The 19,944-nt window shown below is 42.7% G+C and overlaps 3 protein-coding genes across 15 annotated transcripts in view; 1 reads left to right on the top strand and 2 right to left on the bottom strand.

The window, feature by feature from the left end:
* The window catches only part of zmp:0000000926 (ataxin-1-like), a 79,818-nt gene extending 70,638 nt beyond the window's left edge, over window positions 1-9,180 (top strand). For 8 of the 9 annotated variants that reach the window (XM_037103340.1, XM_037103336.1, XM_037103337.1 and 5 more), the window contains 2 exons: window positions 6,139-7,901; window positions 8,178-9,180. In XM_037103340.1, coding sequence (XP_036959235.1) covers window positions 6,297-7,901; window positions 8,178-8,645 — 2,073 coding nt within the window. In that variant the 5' untranslated portion in view covers window positions 6,139-6,296 and the 3' untranslated portion in view covers window positions 8,646-9,180. Of the gene's footprint in view, window positions 1-2,220; window positions 3,264-6,138; window positions 7,902-8,177 lie in introns of those variants that run through there. The other variant, XM_037103343.1, reaches the window with a different exon arrangement.
* Window positions 9,181-9,335: 155 nt separating this feature from the next.
* On the bottom strand, window positions 9,336-17,830 carry irf10 (interferon regulatory factor 10). Of its 2 annotated transcripts, none has more exons than XM_037103347.1 (9): window positions 17,553-17,830; window positions 16,762-17,029; window positions 14,969-15,164; window positions 14,738-14,799; window positions 14,277-14,334; window positions 13,321-13,425; window positions 12,845-13,231; window positions 10,745-10,863; window positions 9,336-10,376 (listed from the first exon to the last, which is right to left on the bottom strand). In XM_037103347.1, the coding sequence occupies exons 2-9, from the start codon at window positions 16,930-16,932 to the stop codon at window positions 10,272-10,274; spliced, it is 1,203 nt and encodes a 400-aa protein (XP_036959242.1). In that variant the 5' UTR covers window positions 16,933-17,029; window positions 17,553-17,830; the 3' UTR covers window positions 9,336-10,271. The 2 variants fall into 2 exon arrangements, with proteins under 2 accessions (XP_036959242.1, XP_036959241.1); XM_037103346.1 differs by lacking the exon at window positions 17,553-17,830 and adding an exon at window positions 17,161-17,415.
* Window positions 17,831-18,648: 818 nt separating this feature from the next.
* The window catches only part of bmp7b (bone morphogenetic protein 7b), a 32,059-nt gene continuing 30,763 nt past the window's right edge, over window positions 18,649-19,944 (bottom strand). For all 4 annotated transcript variants that reach the window (XM_037104715.1, XM_037104716.1, XM_037104713.1 and 1 more), the window contains one exon: window positions 18,649-19,679. In XM_037104715.1, the coding sequence (XP_036960610.1) occupies window positions 19,530-19,679 (150 nt within the window). In that variant the 3' untranslated portion in view covers window positions 18,649-19,529. The remainder of the gene's footprint in view (window positions 19,680-19,944) is intronic.

Genomic DNA, 19,944 nt, shown 5'->3' with positions numbered 1-19,944 from the left:
TATCTATCTATCTATCTATCTATCTATCTATCTATCTATCTGTCTGTCTGTCTGTCTGCTGTGTCCTCTACCCTTCCTCCCCTCCGTCCTCCTCTACACCTCCCTCTCTGTTCAGATCTGTTACATTCAGCAACAAATTTCTGCTGCATCAGACGTCCACCATAGATCTCCCACTAAGCCTGAAACGTGATCAGACACCCCATACGAGGTTACGCATGAGGAAAGGGAGAAAATAAAAAGGAAAGCAAAATGCCGTTTTGATAAAAAACCAAAGACAGTAAAAAAATGTAAAAAAAAACAAAACAAAACAGGTTCTGCATGGAGGAGTTGGAGTGAATCCACTCACCTGTGGAAGTCTTTGACCCCTTCCTGCTATTTTGCCCTTCCCCCCACTACGATTTGTTGGCCGTAGTCTGACTCATCTGACCTTTCTTGTCCAGCCGTGACCCTGTGTGTGTTTGCGTGTGTGTGTGTATGTGACGGAGTGATTAAAAAGCACCGGGCCAGAGAGAGAGAGAGAGAAAGAGAGAGTAACTGCGAGCATGAGATGGAGAAAGAGTGCGCCAAATGTCTCAGTGGGGCCGTGGAATGATTGACAGCGCGGTACGACTCCACTGTGCGTTGCTCGTGTTGATGTTTTCTTGTGTGCGTGTGCTCAAGTCAGTCCGCTAAATATCAAGGTATGCATGCATAAGTAGAGAGCGACAGTCATTTCTATATCTCTGTATTGTAGTAAATACCCTTTGATGAACCCAGTTCTTGCTCTATTTCCTCCTCTTTCACTATGACTGGACTATTACGTCTAAATTTATATCAGACAAACAGTACCTGGCAGTACCTTAAAGGTATATTGTTTATTGGTATTTCGAAGAGAGTGCTTTTTATTTATTTCCTACTTGTTTACTTTTTATATTTTAATTTACAAAGTATGATTTATTTTCCCCAACATGTGGCCTTTGGTATAAAAAAAATGTGTCAAATGTTAAGGGAAAGAGATCTTGTATAATTACGTCTCAGGCGCTTTAATTTGTTATGAAAATGGATTTCTTCATGTAAAATAATCAGAGAAACCTGTTTGTAAAAACAACTTTTTTATTTTGTGGTGTCAGATTGGAAATGTAGGTTTGTAAAACTAATTACAGTAAAATGAACACGTTGTTGTTTGTAAAGTGGCCTTTTCCTTTTTATTGAAGGTGAAATTATGCAATTATGAACAGATTATGACCTTCCTTCATATCATTGTTTTTGTATTGTCTCATTTTATCATTGCTGCATTTTCCTCTAAGACTAATAAATGAGTAAATCTCAATGTCACATGACACAATGTGGCCCCTACTATCAAGTAAAAGAATCACAATATTGTTTAATTTGAATCCAAAGAAAAAAAGAATATGCGTCTTTACCGTCTATTAATTGTGAAACTTGTAATGAACCCACACAAACACAACAAAATGCCAGAGCAGACAGCGCGAGTGCCCACACAATCTGACTGCGTCTTCAAACAGCATTCACTCTGAAACATAAAAGTAATCTCCTCCTAAATGTCAGAGTAGACTTTCTTGGCAACTGTCGCCTCGCTGCGCGAATGTTTTGCTGTGGCCTTCAAGCCGATGTTTCTGCACACAGCTCCAATTAACTGAGTCTGATCAACTTTCCATTCCATTGAGGGTGAGAATTTAGACAAGGTTAAAGTCTAATTTACTGTTTGTGGGTACAAGTCTGCATTTTTTTCTTGGTGTTTAAATGGTTGGATAAATTGAGCTTGGAAAAAGAAAAAAAAAAAGATTGAACGTAAAGATTGCTTTTTCACAATTAACCACCGATGATGATTTGATTGCTTCATTAAATCCTATTTCCCCATGCGTTTCAATTTATGTTCTCATTGCTGTATTGCATTTCTCTGGTAATTTACATAAGCTTGTTTGAACTGAGGTTTGGCCCTGTTTCTTTGACGAGGAGCAGACTGGGTTATTTGCATAGTGTTGCATTTTCAACCTTGGGCCTATTTATTATTGTGCAAAAAAGGTTTCTGTGCTGACAGGTTTCTGATTTCTTGCCGTGAATGAACAACACTGCTCCCACGAATTCAGTCCTAATAAGCCTTACCAGCCATACCAGCACACTTCACTTGCACTGACTGAATCACTGAAGCAAATCATTCAGAGCTCTCCTGCAGTGCTCCTGTTAGCGTATGAGCCTGTGTCATGTGTGTTTTTATGCGCGGGCGCGTGTGTGTATATGCACGGTTATGAAGTCAAATCAAATTTAGTCATGAAAGCTCCTTTACAAAAGGTTCGTCACAAAGTGCTTCGATGAGAACAAAGGACACAAATTCAGATGAAAACTACAGATAAACAAAAAGAACAAGTATAGCGTGTGTGTTCTTGTGTGTGTGTATGTGTGTGTGTGTGTGTGTGTGCATGTGTGTGTGTGAGAGAGAGTGTGTGCTTGATGGATGTGAGGTTTAGTTTTGAGTCAGAGGCAGCAGCAAATGCCTAAGTCTGAGAATGTGTGTAGGATGAGCCTCCTACCACGTCCCTCCCTGTCTCTCATCAACTGTCTCTCTGCCTCCCCTCCATCCGTCCCTCTCCTTTATGTACCAGCGTGTCTTCTGAAAAGTGTTCGTCAAAAGCTGCAGAACGATTTAGAAAACTGATTAATTGATTGATTTCATGTGAAAAGAGGCATTGAACTGCAGAAAACATACGTGGGAAGCATACCACCAGACAGCACAAAAGGCAGCATATAGTCAGCATATACCGTCCAGTGTATAATCTGTACGTGCTCCATCCTTGACTGTGTGTGTACATCTGTGTGCACCTATATGTATTTGTGTATGCATGTTTGTATCACTCACAGTGATTAAAGCAAGTGGGCGGCAGCAGCAACTGGTCTGCCTGTGTGGCTCTGCATAGCAGACATGTTTCTCACTGCTAGATATTACTCATTTCCTCAGCCCTTTGCACACACAAGCGCGCGCACACACACACACTCTTGACATACACACACAGACACAGAGACGGATAGCAGGCTCTCAGTTCTTTCCTTCAGTTTGGTGGGCTCGCTGGTGTTATTTCATGCGTACTGAGATCAGAGGCAGCGTGTAGCTGGAGGCTGCTGATATCTGCGGGTGTTGTAACTGGCGGTGGTGCTGTGGAGGAGCAGTGTAGCACAGTAAGGAGCTGGGGAGTGGGTTGACCCTCTGGGAGGACTGGAATATGAATGACTGCCAACACTGGGACGTCTGCTCAGCCCGCACTCAGGTCAGTCTCACACATCACAACAACTACTAACTCTGTTAGAACCGTCTGCCTGTTCCCACAGTCTTTAGCTGCTCAAAAAAGAACTGTTGTTTACTCTTTTATTCATTGTAATTTGCGTGACAGGACTATTGATTAATGTTTCTTTGATGGAAAAAATGCAAAACGAGAGAGTGATACTCTGTAGTTCTGTTTTTCTGAGGTTTGCAGTCATGAGAACAGAGGTAGATTTGACAGTTCTCCCGAGAAATGCGCGCAGAGAAAAGGCGGGATGAGGTGGAGCGGTGCAAATAGATATGTCAGAATTGACAGTTACTTCATGAAGATGAAGCATGACAAAATATTTTTTTAAATCAACCATATATATATATATATATATATATATATATATATATATATATATATATATATATATATATATATATATATATAAAACCTTTTAGATAACTTGCATTTATGCCTAATGGCAAATCAAAAGTCTTGGAGTATTTCATTAGCAAGAATGTGTTATATGCCTGTGATCTGTCATTTTTGATATATATTTAAATTCTACGACCACAGTAGCTCCAGCCAAACTCCAGCTCTGTGTGCATGTCTGCACAGTGTAGGAGTATTCTGTTAGAAGACATTTCTCTGCAAACTCCTCCACATGCACAATTGTGTTCTTTGTTTTCCTGTACTTTTTCTGGCAAGTTTATATTAGGGCTATTTAGACTACCTTTTCACAAGGGCTGTCAAAATGACAAGGCTGTCCGGGTCATCTGAGGACAAGAGCTGAAAACATGTTTTTTTTTAATTTAAGAAACCCGGATTCTTGTTCAGCTTCCTGTGCAGCAAGAGTTCTGACTTAAAAAACTTTGTGACAACATTGAAACATTTGAGCCTTTTGAGTGCTTGAAAATACCTGAAATTGTTTAAAGACAGCTTTACAATGCAGGATTTTTTAATTATTATGATTGCTGGTATTCCTTCTTTACTATTCTGCTTGTTTTGACTTTTTTGATGAGGAAAAAATGTGTTAGTAATTAATGTATTTTCCTTTTTTAATAGATAAACTGATAAACTATGCAGGTACTGATGATATTATGACATTACTTGGTTGTCGCATGTAATAGATTTATAGGAACGCCATAATTAGTTTTATTATAAAATGATTGTTACAGGGAAAAATCTATAGGAACCCATAAATGAAGATGGGTGTGGATTACGTAAGGGGTGATTTTTAATTCATTGCTGCCATCTGAAGGCTTTTCATCTCAGAAATATAAATATTCATGACCCCAAGAGGTCAATGGGTTTTTCCAATCCACGAAAGGCCGTGTTATCTTCCAGCTAAGCTGAAAGTATGTCCGTTAAATTGGGCTCATGGGGTTTTACATCACATCAGCTGCATGTTTATTGACCTAACAGTTGTCCGTCATAAACCTTTCCCATTTTCTACTCCTTCACACCCGTCCTGTCACTGTCTGGAACAATTAATCCCCCTCATCTCACCGCCTAGTTTTCAGTTTTCCACTCAGATGCACAAACAGCTTGCTCCACTCCAACACTTACTCTCTTTTTGGAGCAAGTCACTTGATGAGCAACAGTTTACCCGCCTCTCCATGGAGTATCCCCATCTAACCTCTATAACCGGCTGGATGTGTGTGTGTGGACACAGTTGCCATGGTGACAGTGGGGTGGATGGTGAGACGGCAGGGAGCCGGTAGGCTGTTGAGGCAGACACGCGGGTGAGTGCGGGGCTGAGTGGCAGCTCAGTGCTGTGGTGTTGTGGTGGCGGCGGGAGCAGCGATGGCGGTGGTGGCGGTGGTGGAGGGAACAGCTGGCGCGGCAACCATCACTTCAAAAGAGCTCATTTAATACGTTTGGAGAAGAATTAGTGGAGCTCCCCCGCACTTCTCACTGAATGAAACAAGGCTGCAAAATCTCTGACACATTCGAGGACTCAAACACAAACACACACGCACACAAAGACCTAAACAAACAAACACATTCACACATTTCTCAGAGGAGAAAAAAAAAGTTGCACGTGCACACACAACATGGCATACATACATGCATGCACACACACAAACAGTCCCACATATTTCCCCACACCCCTGCTGTGACACATAATTAATATGCAAAGACACATATCCTGTATTCACAACAACTGGTGGTAATATCAACAGTGTTCTGTCAGCTTTTGGGTGGGTGGTGACCAGATTTGCCTATCACTGGGGGAGTAAGTACAGCAGCCTGAGGGAGTATTTGTGTGTCTGTTGCCGTCCATGTGTGCGTCTGAAAGAGAAGGGGTTGGGGGTGCTCGTAGTAAGCTTGTATAGAATACAGAGAACACCCGGGGGTGTCGTGGGGGTGGTTCATGAAAGTGGTACAAAAAACATATCTACATATTCCAATCATCCCCTGAGAGTCAGAGATGAAAACTCTCCTGCTGTGAGTGCTATGTGAGTGTGTTTCTACACACACATGCAGAGCACTGCCTCTGAACTTCATTGGCTGCTAAATGTATTTTTAGCCCACATGTGGGAGTAATGTATTTGAATGAACCGAGTAAGTTGGGTAGTTTCAGTCCCACCGCAGTGACTGGTGACTGACTAATTAGTGACAGCTATCAGAAAGCTAAGAGTTTCTAACCTTTTTAAAGTCGTTGGTGTGAGTGGCTGATTTCTCTCCATCTGTCTGACGCAGCTGAATGTTTGTTTGCATGTCTGACCAGACGGACAGCTAAGTCCGAACAACAACTGATGCCAGGACCTGACAGACTGTCCGCTTTCTATGTTCACACTCCCTCTCTTCTTGCTTCTCTCTCTCTGTCCTCTCCCTTCTTTTTTACCGACCTCAACTCTGTTTCTGTCCCTGTTCGTCTTCTCTCTAGGTGAGTGGTGCTTCGGTAGAAAAGAATCAACAGTGATCTGACAGTGATGCTGTGTAGCAGCCTTCCCTTCTGTCTGCGCCCCCCGTTCTCCCGTGAGGCCCATGTGACCTAGCCTACACCCACGCAAAGGGGGCCCCCACTGCCGCTGGAGCCCACCCATGAATCCCAGCCCCGACCGCGGCAAAGAGTGCCTCCCTCCCAAGAAGAGGGAGTCTCGGCAAGGATCAACAGACCACCAAGTCCCTCTGGACGAGTTTAAACCACCTGTGCCACTCCGGAATCGGTCGAGCATAGGGGGAGGGGAGGGAGGCAGGGAGGCCAATGACAGGGACCGAGCTCTGATTAACCCGAACCCCCATCTCCTACACACTCCTCCACCCCTTCCTGCTCCAGCGCCAGGACTCCCCCTGCCCTTACCATGGCACCTGGGCTACTCTCCCTCTGTCTCTCTTCCCCTTTTCCCAGGGCAGGTCGGCGAAAGGAGGGGCTCAGGGTCTCCTGCCTGGAGAGATGATCCTCTCTCCTCACCCCTGACCCACCACTCCCGGTGGCTTCGAGGAGAAGGGCCCCTCTCCTTGCCACCATCCCCATCCTCCTCCTCTACTTCCTCCTTCAAGACTCCTTTCCCAGCCGATTCTCGAGAGATGTGGTCCTACATTAACAGCAGCCGACGAGAAACCAGCTCCTCTCTCTTCTCCCCGTCATATTTGTTTAGCCCCCACTCTCTCTACCCCCAAGAGCCAAGCTTAGTTGAAGCTAGACACAGGTACTTGGGCAAGAGGCCCAACGGCCTGGATGGGCCAGGCAGCAGGACTGTCTCAACCTCCAGGCCTCTGCTCACAGGAGATTATGGGAATGACAGCAGCAGAACCAGGCTGGACATTAGTCCACACAGCTCCCACACCAATGGTGGACGGAGACAGCAGGAAGATCTAACACCCCGTGGCCATTCTGGAGGGCCATTTTTGTCAGACTCTCAAGCTCAGGAGGTCTCTGAGCCACATTCCTCACTGCAGGACAGGCATCCGCATGGGATAGTGAAGACCAGCTCAAATTTACTCTCCACCAGTCCCCATCCCCTGGGACTAGTCCCTAGGGCTAGTAGAGGGGGACTACTGGACCCCTTAGGGGCCACACCAGCTGAGGCCCAGATCTACTACTCCTTGGGATCAGTGTGCCACCCCAGCCCTCAGGCCCAGGCTTACCCACTCTACAGCCCCTCAGGAACACCTCTGTACAACCTGCACAGGGAGCCAGGCCCCAGGCAGCACAATCTAAGGAACTCACCACACTCACCCGTGGGTCTGAACAGCCATGACAGGTCGCAGAGAGACCGGGACAGAGACCAAGAAAGAGACCGAGACAAAGTCCTACAAAGGGACAGGGAGCGAGGCAAAGACAAAGACAAAGAGAAGCACCTACAACATGACAAAGACCAAGAAAGAGACAGTGAGCGTGAGAGACGACGGGACAGAGAAAGAGACAGAGGGAGAGAGTTATCTCCTTCCCATCATCACACCTCACCCCCTGCCCTTCACCCATCTCCCCCAGCGCTCCTACCTCACTTCACCAAGGGTTCCCTGATCGAGTTGGCCAGCGGGCGGTTGAAACGGGTGGAGGAGCTGCGGACGGAGGACTTCCTGAGGAGTGCGGACACGTCTCCGGAGTTCCACCTCAGCACCTGCACTGTGCTGCTGATTTCTCCCAGCAGTTCACAGGGCTTCAGCCACCTGCAGGTTCACCTCACAGACCTCAACACTCAGGTCAGCTTTCTCTTAAAATACGTGCTTCGTCTTGTACTTGATTATACTTGGCATTACAGCATGAATGGAAAAATATTTAATTTAACTGCATGAAGACGTGGTTGTTAATGCAGATCACTCAAAGTTTCAGCTGTAGTCACTTTGAACTCCTGAGATGAATACAGATCTGTGTTTCTTCTTACACATGTTACATCAAAGTCAGATTGTGGTGATAATAAGTGACAGACATGAGAGACCACTTGGTTGAGTGTATAACAATGTTGTGGTTTTGTGTAGGAGTTACTGAAGGTCTTGGTGGAGTATCCGTTCTTTGTGCAGGACCGAGGCTGGTCTTCTTGCTGTCCCCAGAGAACCTCACAGCTGTATGGCCTGCCATGTCGGCAGCTCATGGAGGGGGACGTCTGCCTGGCTCTTACCCCTACGCCAACCCAAACCCATCGGACACACACACGTACCGGCTCAAGGACCCATCGCACCCAACATCCCTCAAGGTCTGCAGGAGAGTCCAGCAGCTCGCACAGAGAGGAGATGCCCCCCCCTCCTCCACCGCCCCCTCTTCCTCACCATCCGGCTCCCACAGCGCCGGCGCCTCCACGCGCTCTGGCTGCAGAGCCTCCCGTTCCGGAGCAGCCACGTCCACGCAAACGGCGCTGGTCTGCCCCAGACACCCTCCCCTCAACTGGAGCTGATGCTCCCGGCCTCCTGGATTTACCTCATGGCTCCAAGCTAATGAAGTGGCAGTAGGAACTTGCATACATATGCGTGCATACTTACACACATAAGCACATACACACCCTCCTTGTCTCTGTTGCACCCACCAAGACAAACAATGGAGAGACCTCAAGGCAGGGTTGCAGGGAAGGAATTAAAAAAACAATAGAAAACACAATTTACGGGTGTCCACACTGCTGCCCCAAAATAATTATCCCATCAACCCTAGTCCAGGCCTTGTTGCACCCAACCTTTCTTTCTTTCCTTTCCTTTCCTCGATCTTACTTACACCACCCTGAAAGGAGCAGCAGCTGAAGGATCTCTGGGTGACTCCTCAAAGACACACTGAAGACATTTAGTGAGACAATCAAGCACTTGTCTGTGTTCACTCTGTTTTTGTAATGGTTGTCCCACACATCTACCTACTGACAGTGTTTTCTGCAGGGTATTGATTTTCAATCAGTGTTATGAAAGTAAACGCTATTGAAGAATTGCAGATATATATGAACAAAAATTGACTATATATATTACATTACAGATGTTATATACAGTAAATATGCTAAACAGATTTAATGCAATCTCTCTGTCAGTTTTTGCAAATGCATTGTTTGTTTTTTTTATTGTTTTCTTGCTTCTGAGCCGACATGTCGGCCTGGGCAGGCAAGGTGAATGTACAAGCAGCTCTTCGCCTTTTTTATTCTCTTCACTGGGAGTCATTTCAAACAATTGTTCGTCAAGGCATTACCCTCCAATATGTTCTTAACATTATCTCTGAGAAAGGGAGAACACTAAAGAAAACTGCGTAACAGACAATCCCACCCACACAGACAGGTCTGTGCCACATCGCCTCGACACTCATGGTGTTTTTCCATTAAAAACTGAATGATGGAAAGAGTGAAAAAGTGCAGTATGGCTGAAGAGTAATGGTGCTAATAACACGTTGGAACATGATGCTTTGTGAATACTCTTGACCCCTGTGTACTGTACGCTTCTGTTCCCATCTAATTTTTTACGTACTGTATATGTTTGAAGGCAGGGAAAATGATGAAAGTATTTTAAACTCAGATACGGGTATCTCCTCTGATTCAGCACACTCTCTCACTTTAGTTTTTTGTGGGTTTTTTTTGTTTTTTTTTTAATTTTCAAAAAGAAAACCTTAATTGTTGATTTTTTTTTTCCTTTTTAAATGTTATAGCTACAAAAATGTATATTTTTAAAAATTGTGAATCTGTTAAATGATGTTCGCTAGAAATAAAAGAAAAAAAGCTTTATAGATTTAATGAAAGGTGTCAATTTATTCTCCGCACATGATGTTAAATATAATACAATTAAATTGCTATTTTCATATTCATAAGATGAATATGGGGTGACAAAAAAATCAGTCTTTTTACATTATTAACATGTTATCAGAACAATTAATTGGGTTAAACAACAGCAACTGATAATTCTGCCAGTCAAGCTGCAAAGTAGATGGGAAAAAATATCAATATTAGGTAAAAATAAAGGAAATTAATCTTGCGTTACGCTGCTTTATGCATATTATATACAAATCCACTGCCGATGTCTTTCATGATAATGCCAGGGATGAATAAGACTTAAGTAATCCACCAGTATTTTTGATAACAGCGACTGTGGTGCAGGGTAGCTTTCTCCGTCTGCCTACATCTTCTCTCCATCTGTGTTGGATGTGTGAGTCGGCCGCTTTTCCTCAGTCTCTCCCAAGTTGAACCTCTGCAGCAGCTCCACCGCAAACAGGGGCACCACCTGGACAGCAAGACACAGTGTAGTACACCATCAGCACGCTTATGAGGCCCTCTGCTGGTGGTGTAACACTCTACATGGAGCATTCACACAGGAAATAAAAGCTTCTGCCTGCCATCACGGAGTTGATTTTCTGTACTAACTATAATGCCAATACAGTCACATATGTTCTGTGTAGAAGTCTGAACTCATGGCATTTGGCATCTGAGATATTTAAATGTTTGATCAAAAGCTTGACAGTCTTAAAATGGAAAAATTCCAAAAGATTATAGCGTTTCTAAACTGAATCTCTAAGAGTAAATGTGCTCTAAGAGAAGATGGTGTAAATGACAAAATGTAGCACCACTTAAGCCCCTTTTGTCTCAACCCACCTGCGCCATGATCAGCTTCCTGGTTTTTGGTTCGTTGGGGTCCGGATACTCCTCCCCGAAGCAGAGCTCAATCTCATAGGACGGTGTCGGACCCTTCCCGTGTAAACAGCTCTGCAGCTCTAGAGAAGAACATGTCATGGTTTTAAATTTGAAAATTCTGATTTCATCATACAAAGATATTGCGTCTTTGCATAGAGCACGGTCTTAGTTCATGGATGCCTATCGGGATCATTGAGATTTTTGTGCAGGGTTTCCGCGGGGTCTTAAAAAGTCTAAAATTTGACTATCTCAGTTTTAGGCCTTAAAAAGTCTTAAATACTTCCATATTTTGCATATAGGTCTTTAATTACGTTTAGTTAGGTCTTAAATATGTACGTTGATTTACTGCGCCCGTCGTCACCTTTTTTGTTTTTGTTTTGGGAAACGTGTTGGTGAGATTCACAGTTAGCTCCGTGTGTTCCAGGAATGTAAGTGGCATTTTGTCAACAGCCCGGTCGGAATTTATCGCCGTAAACTTCGCCAGTTCCAGAAACACTTTGACTGCGGAATCTGCTACAACTATGGCAAAGTGTAAATTTAACAAGTGTTGGCTTGAACAACCCGAATTCAGTTGGTTAAAAGCCGTAAAATAATGAATTGTGTACCAGGGTTATTATAGTTAACAAAGCTTATTTCCTAGATAAAAACTAAACTGAAACTCTCAATCACTTGTTAAACTAATTAAAAATACACTGAAATAAAAAGCAAACTGAAAAACTAAATAAAAATAAAATGAAAATGTATGTGTCTGAAAATGTGAGAACTATAATAACCCTGACACACACTCACTCCATCCTTCATTGTTTGAGTTGTTCTGTGAATAGCAATATATTTGTTTATCTTTGAAACTAATTCTGCGATTGCATTTTTCCTTCCTTTTTTGTACTTCGTGTGGGTCTTGAATTTAGTTCAAAAAGGTCTTAAAAGGTCTAAATTAGTCTTAAATTTGACTTGTTGAAACCTGCAGAAACCCTGTTATGGGATTTTGTTATTTTGACCCCATCAACACTCAACAACCAGGAAAGCCTATAATTGCTGTTTGATGTATCTTGAGAGTGCACCATGTTGATCAAAACAGGTCTGTCTTAAGGCATTAATCAGTTTCTCACATTAAAGTTCTCAAAAAGTACCAAATCTCTGAACTATCTCTTTAAAGGGACTCTGTGGGACTTAAGTGTTGTGCTTGAAGCCGGTAGTTGGTTTATGTTAGTGGAACTTTAGCTACTGAGATGAGGCACTTTGAGATATTTGTACTTTGTATCTGTATTGTATATTTTGCTATCCTATAGTTACACGCCACTACATTTCAAATGTTGTACTTTTTACTCAATAATATTACTACTTTAGTTATTCGTGACTTTGCAGACTGTACGCTGCATCACTGACAAAGTGAATGTTTTTATCTGTTTATTTATTTTTATTTATCAGTAATTCCAATAATCAGGTAATAAGTTGAATATCAAGTTTGATAATCAGCCAGGCTGACATCCACACATAATTATAAGCCTATGTAGACTACACTGTTCTTTTACTTTTATTGCAAGAAATGTACTTTTGATACTTGAGTTAAATTTAATATCAGATCCTTTAAAGCTGCTATTTGTGCGAAAAGTTACAAAAACTGATGCTTTTGGATTTTATGGCAGCTGACTGAGCATAAGTTTTTGTGACTTTTCTTACAAATAGCACCTTTAAGACTTTTACTAAAGAAGTAATCACATAAATGCCAAAAGTAATACTTAAACACAATGTCTCTACTTTCATTCGAGGATGACTTATGGATTCTCACTATACTTCCGTTCACTGAGAGTCCCCTGAAAGTGTTGGGAGCCCCCCTGGAGAGGCCCGCCTCCCATTTTGAAACCCTCTGAGGGAGAGCAATAATCTTACATTTGTCATTCTTTTTATCTCCCAATTATCTCAAACAATCTTTCTCCCTCTCTTTAAATAATTCATGTTCTGTTCCAGATAGACTTGCTGGCAGCAAATGAATTCAAACTGCTTTTAATCAGCTTTTATCGTGTTTTTCTGTTCTCTTTAGGAATGCATGCACTGCCTTACCGTTGAGAAACGTAGGTATATCAAGCAGTTTGAAGGTCTTTTCTCTGTCCAGTTTGTTGGGCCGGTCAGTGTGCTTGGCCATGGGACCGTTCCAGTACACCCTGCCCTGACAGAACCGTTTGATGAACACCCCATCTGGGGCCACCCATAATAGCACACCCCTTTCCAGGTGACAAAGAAGGCGGTTCATTGCTTCAGCCAAAATTGGCGGCAGGGATACGGAGCTGGGGGAAGGGAAGGAGAGCTGCTGGGCAGTGCAGGGTCCGTAGATACGCTCATTACCCAGGGGGACGATGCCCTGCATGATGAAGCACCCGTCGGGGCTCGTGGTGGTCACTTTCATCGCCCTCTGGCCGTGGTACAACAACGTCACCTGCATACGAAAGTCTGTGCACACACAAAATGCTACATTCATGTTGTACGGTGTCAAAGCCAGGTGCATGTTCAGTTAGTGTCACTCCCACTGGCTTTCTTACCTGATACAGTCAGTGCGGGGCTGATGAAGGTTACAGGAGCCTGGCCCTGATTTTGAGGTTTTTGTCCTGTGAGCTCACAATACATGTGTTCCCTCAACGGATTATCTAAAGAACAACAGAGAAAAGTAGACAATCAGTAATTTCGCAATACCGGGAGATGAGTTTAGAAGTTCGGAATTTGTTTGTCATTCTTGTTTTAAATTTCTACTAACATTCACACGTGGTCCCAACATGGGTTCGTCTTAAACCCATGACTGAGCCGAGGCTCCTTTTATCCAGATCCTTTCAAAAAACGTCTTTTTTCCATCATGTTGAGTCAGTGTGAGTGGGTTAAATTAATGCAGACTTTTACATAAACATAATATGTTTTCAAGTGTTTATTATTCAAATATTATACACAAAAATAATGCATTTCAAATTGTTTTCTCGCTCTCCTGTTAAAAGAAAAAAAATCACACATCTAGATATTTAATTAATACACACTAACTCAACATCTCGTGTGATATGCATTATAATCGTTTAATGTTTCTGTAATGTAAACAGGCTTCTTGACCTCCCCTGGAAAATCATTTCCTTTTTTCAAAAACTAACACACAGTGGGAGTTTATGTTGCGGTGCCAAGACATACTGTATGTTACTTTTTTCATCTGTGACACCCGTTTCTCCATCAGGACATTATTCTTTACAACCCACGGCATCACTGACTCCCCTAATGACGACGTCCCGATGGATTCTCATCTTCACAATCTTTGATTATGGGCGCATGTCAAAATAAATCACTTTTATCAATTATGTCACCTTTCAGTTCAGTCTCTCCTGACTGAAACGCTACCAGGTGGTGTTTGGACTGCTCAAGTGGGATTGTCATGCCAGGCCGAAGCAATAATACGCCCACGGGGATATTTTGACTACGATGACAGTACAGCGACGGTGTGTGTTGTGTGTGTGACACTTACCCGTCAATGGTTTTTCTTCTCCTTTTTTCGCTTGAAAAGATTCCTTCTGATTATAAAGCTACAAAAGACAACATGTAAATTAGCCAGAGGCTTATAGGTTAGATTTTTTTTAAGAATCCGATCAGTTTTTATAAACGCATATCAGCTATTGCCTGCTGAAAGACCCTTGGTGTCCACCACAAACAGATATATAAACAATAACCTAGCACTGTAATAAAACAAGCTTTTATGTCATATTTGACATTTTTTGACTGGACAAATCTGAGTTTGAGACTGTGGGAATGATTTTAATTTCACCTTTGTATTAATGATGTTCTCACTTTACTACAAACAAGACTCAAGCCATCAAAATCATCAAAAGTTTAGAAAAATTCTGTCCCCAAGGCAGCCTGCAATACAAAGTATTTTGCAGGTTCACTGTCATATTATGTCAATTTATAACAGACTGTTTTTTATCTTACTTGCTTGTCTGGAAAACCAGGACTCTTTGGAGACCTCACTTGTTCATTTTTCTGTGGCGGCTCTGAGGAGAAAACAGTTCACAAAAATGAGAAAAGGGGACATTTTACATCAATTTAAAACATTCGCCTATTATTAAAAAAATGACAGTATTTTAGTCCAGTGTTTATGCATGAAGAGGACACCACTGCGCAGTAACTCAGATATGATGTAGATGTTGTCCTTGTTTATACCTGCCTGCCTGTTTGGCATGTTGCTGTGCTGGATCAGGTAGACTTTGTAGGGTTCAGTAATGTCAAGCTGGTTGCGTTCAGGGACCTCCTGGAAGTCTGTGCTCTTGTTGAGTGCACAGCGGAGACGGGTCTTCCACATGGTGGGGTCAGCTTTGTCCCTCCCCTCCCTGTACTTCCCCTTGTACACCGCCCAGGCCTGAATGTGAAGACTGACATTTTAGTAGCCAATCCACAATTCACGTTTGGGTAGTGGTAATCCGTTGCATTGTGGGTAATGTGTGTTGGACTTGTTATGGGATTGTTACAGCTGAATCGGAGATACCACCATTTTGTATTCCAATTATAAAAGTCAGCTCTGTAATCTGCCAACATCTGTGATTGTATTACACTGAATAACTTTCATTTCATGGACTAACTGAGCCTGGCTGAACTTTGAAAAATCAGTCAAATGAACTTACGATATTAAGTTCAGGCAGCATTTGTTAAGTTACAGCGATTTTCTGGTTAATTCTTTATGTTGTGAAGGATTTTCAGTTTATTTGCATGTGCACCACCCAGTCTACAGCTTTAACCCTAATTTTAATGGCTGCGTTCCTATCAGTAGAAGGGCAGGCCGCGGTTTTGTTAGCTTTAGCTGATCAAAATGTGGCCAAACCCATCTTCAGGCTAGCACTGTCCCTTCTTTTCTTTAACTTCTCTTATAATTCTGAATGTGATGACAACAACAAAAATAAGACATTCTGAAACAAACAGCTTAATTAATTACTAATTCAATATTCAGTTTCCAACCCTCTGCTGCACAGCAAGGACAGATGACACAATATTTTCCAAGCATCAGTTTGAAGGTTGAAGTTTTCCCCGAACAGTGTGTTGCAACAGAGCATTACAAGGAAGAGGAAACTTCTTATTGAGAAAAATGTTCTTTTTTTTCAGCGTATGACAGCACATGAAGGCATCACCCCCTGAAGCCTTTAACCTACAGTCTACCTGTTGTTGTCCTCAGTGTCATCGTAACTATGGCATCATGAATTAATGTTATGGTTAATTAAACCTTCGCTGACAGTTATCTCACCATTAACAAACAATGAAAAGCTTCATAAACCATTTATGGAGCATTTTGTTAAGTTTTTTAGACATGCAACTTTAATAACCGCCGTCCAAGAACAGTTTATAGAACTGAAACTAACAAACACAATATTTGTTATCATATCACTAATATCACACATGTATCATAAACATCTGCTGCAACTCTACAGTAAACAGTTGCTTAATAAATGGTTTACAAAACACTTCACTGTTTTTTAACAGTAGTAGTAACTATACATTTACCATTCATAAATGATGGTTTATTTTGAAGTGTTACCAATCATTATTGATCAATCTTCAAATCAATCAGTAGTCTGTTGTGTTGGGCTACCTAATTAAATTATCATATATTCTTTGATGTTTGAAGCCACTGTCATTTTTGCAACCTGATCAACATTAAATACAGACTTCACAGATTTCAAAACAGTTTGGCAGCCACCAACAAACTATACAGACTGAAGCCTAAAATTCAACCTGCGAGTAAAATATGTAATCATAAGCCTTGTTTTGTAGGTTAGTAGCTCAACATGACACTTTAAGAGATATAATCAGTGAGTTTATGATCCTGCTATAGACTTTAAATCAACACACCAATGGATAACAGTCAATAGAATAACTGATATCATATTTTTGTCATCTAAATTGAACCTGACCATAACTCATAGCTGTGGGACACAAGAATGCGAGTGTCGGATCGTGAAGCAGACCTTGAACAGAGCCGCATCCGCCGTCTGCCTGTAGTCCTTCTTGGCTGCGTGCTTCCACGGGATCCTGAACATGGTCTTGTCCTCGTCCTCCCAGCACAGTCCCGCATACTTCCCGCTCTCTATCTGAGCTATCAGCCACTCTTTCATGTGCATCTTGGCTCCCGGTTCCATCTTCCCAACACCCAAGTGTCTTCGCGGGGGGGACAGAACTCCGTCAGAGACACATGAGAGAGACAGACAGCCCGAGGAGTTCAATCACGTCCCTCACCTGGCAGGCGGAAAGCAATACCTTTATTTTTGTTTCCTTTTTAAGGAAAAAGTTGATGGAAGTCCCAAGCACAGAATCCGAGTGATGCAAACAAGTTTTTTTTAAATATATATAAAAATATATATACATACGAAGCTGTAGACTTTTGAATGCAGAAGTCCCAGGCCTAACAAATTGAGTGCGCTACCGAGAACGAAAGCGAAAGTTTGCACTCATCTTATGCTTTCGGTTTCCCCTGCCTGCGAGGCTGCAGCGAAAGTTTAATCATTTCCAAGTAAGGTGCAAGAGAGGGAGGAGGAGGAGGAGGAGGAGGAGGAGGGCGATAAGCGAGAAGATCACACACACTCAGAGATACATACTTTTAATTGAAGCCCCTTTTTTGTTGTTGTTGCAAAAACAGGATCTTCCCCACCCCACCCTTTTTTGTGCTACTTCACGTGGCACTGATCACAATAACACTCCTCTTTGTCGTTGTTGCCAGAAGTTGACAAAAGGGGGTGACAGTATTTACACGGACACTCACCTTTATTCTCAACAGAACCTGCTGAACAGAATAAAGTTTTTCTTAATTGGAAAATGACACCCACAGGCGTCAGCACGTGGGCAGAAGGACGGCCCCCAGCGCGCATTGATCACCAGAATGAAGTGCGCGCGCGCACACACACACACACAGGAGCTGTACATGCCTGTCGGACTCATAACGAAACGTTCATATGAAAATGAAAGTATGTGGGAGTAAAGGTCTTTTTTTATATACATATATTTTCTTGCCCTTCTTCCTCCTCCTCCTCTTCTTCCTCCTCCTCTGCGCAGAGTGAGTTTATGACTAACTGAAAATGAAGACGTTGCCTCAGCGGACAGTAATGAGCGTCCAAAGTTCACACGGAGGGTAAGAAGAGCGGTGCTGAGGGTGGATCAGAACAAACACACCCTCACACTGCACGGCGCGCTCTCCTCCAGCAGGGGGCGGCGCACAGCCGCGTCACCGCGTCCTCACGCACACAGTGATCAGTCTGCTGCTCCATCAGCCAGGCAGCTGTGACCAGAGGCACAACGTGACGTCAGAGCTGCTGCTGGGGATTTGTTCAGCTACCTGAAAAACAAAAGGCCTGTCTCAGAACAGCTTGCAGGTGGTGTTGGTTGGCGGCTAACTCCACCAGGTGACCAGAAGAACAGCAGCCAGGCAAACAGAAATCCCTGTTGTAATCTCATGCAGCAGACCAAGAGCCACAGAAACTCATGCGCACACACACACACACACACACACACACACACAGTTGATATTCATAAGCCAGAGAAAACAAAAAAAAGTTTTCAGTTTGCTTTTGAATGTGGAAAACACTTCTCAGACAGATCCTCGGGTCAGCAGGTAAAGGATGTGTCCACAATCCAAGCAAATAAATATGCAGGAACGCGTAAAAACAAAAAGTGCAGCGGCAAGCATGTGTCTTCTGTCAACTTGGCATTTTAAAATTCTGCCTTTTTCGTCCAGATTAAACAACAACACGTCCAGGCTGTTTTTGTTTGCTTTTTTTCTCCCAGTTTATTATTGTACCAGTTCAGCAGTAAAAACATGGTTGAGACATCGGAGCACGCTGTAAGAACATCTTAGCAAGCTCTCAATAAATAGACCTTTTTTTATTTTTTTAAATATGACAGATTGTATTACAGCAGAGGAATATAAACCTGAAAATGTCGAGCACATGGAACGAGACGCTGGGTACAAAGCTCCCTCCCTCTCTCTCTCTCTCTCTCTCTCTGACAGTTCAGCTGATTGCTGCTTCGGAAAATAAGAAAAATGTGCGTCGGTATATGCAACAGCTTCGACTGATGAAATATGCAGACATCTCCACAGGTCCAAGTTGTCATGATTTGCCTCCCGCCATTGTGTGTGTGTGTAAGGCGCAGAGAAAAAATGCATTTACACTCGTGTCGAAGTAGTTTTCCGTCAGATTTTTTGTTTTCATTTCCTCAGAGCTCGTGTGGACCGTCTCGGGGAGAGAAAACAGGCAGCATTGCATACAGAGGAGAAAAACACAAACCCAAGTGACATTCCAGGAAATAAATACACTTCTAGCTTTGTTTGAAAAAAAAAAAAATATTTACACAGTATTGTACATGGAAGAACATCCATCCGGGTCTCTCAGTCATAAAAATATATATATAATAATAATAATAATAACAATAATAATTATAACATCTACAGTAAAATGAACTACAATAACAATTATTGAAATAAACAAAAGATTGTTGACTGTGAATGAATATACAGTACAATCACTGCTTTTAATGTCTTGTATACACAGTAGAAAGCACAAACGTGAGTGTGTGTGTGTGTGTGTGTGTGTGTTCACTCGATCGAGGTCAACCTTGAAAACGTTAACGAGTCTCTTCCGCGCATGATTCATTCTTAAATGCTTTCAACAGCAAGGAAGCCCTCTCTATTCATATGTGTGTGCGCGCGCGTGTGTGTGTGTCTCCGCGTGAAGACGCCGACAGTCTAGTGGCAGCCACAAGCTCTGACCACCATGTTGCGGTATTTCTTGAGGATGACGTTGGAGCTGTCATCGAAGTAGAGCACTGAGATGGCGTGGAGCTGCGTGGGGGCGCAGCAAGGCTTGGGGACTGTCTCCGGGTTGATAAAATGAACCTGGGAAGAGTCGAGGCGGAATTCCAACGTTAGATGAATGCTGACAAATAGATGTATCACAAAAAAAGGTCATGCAATGAATCTGAGAGGGGAAAAAAAAAAAAACTTGAAAAATGTCGGTTGTTATCCCGTGTCACTTCCCCGAGAGACAGTTTACTCTAAAATACAATCTGCAACCATTTTGGATCCCTGAATACAGTAGTTTCGACAGCAGCCACATTGTCTTGACAGTTGATGAGATGATTAGACTCTTAACATGACTGTT

The sequence above is a fragment of the Acanthopagrus latus genome, chromosome 7 (genome assembly GCF_904848185.1).
Source record: "Acanthopagrus latus isolate v.2019 chromosome 7, fAcaLat1.1, whole genome shotgun sequence".
In the NCBI taxonomy this organism is placed as follows: Eukaryota; Metazoa; Chordata; class Actinopteri; order Spariformes; family Sparidae; genus Acanthopagrus; species Acanthopagrus latus.
This window is presented reverse-complemented; position numbering and strand designations above follow the sequence as displayed.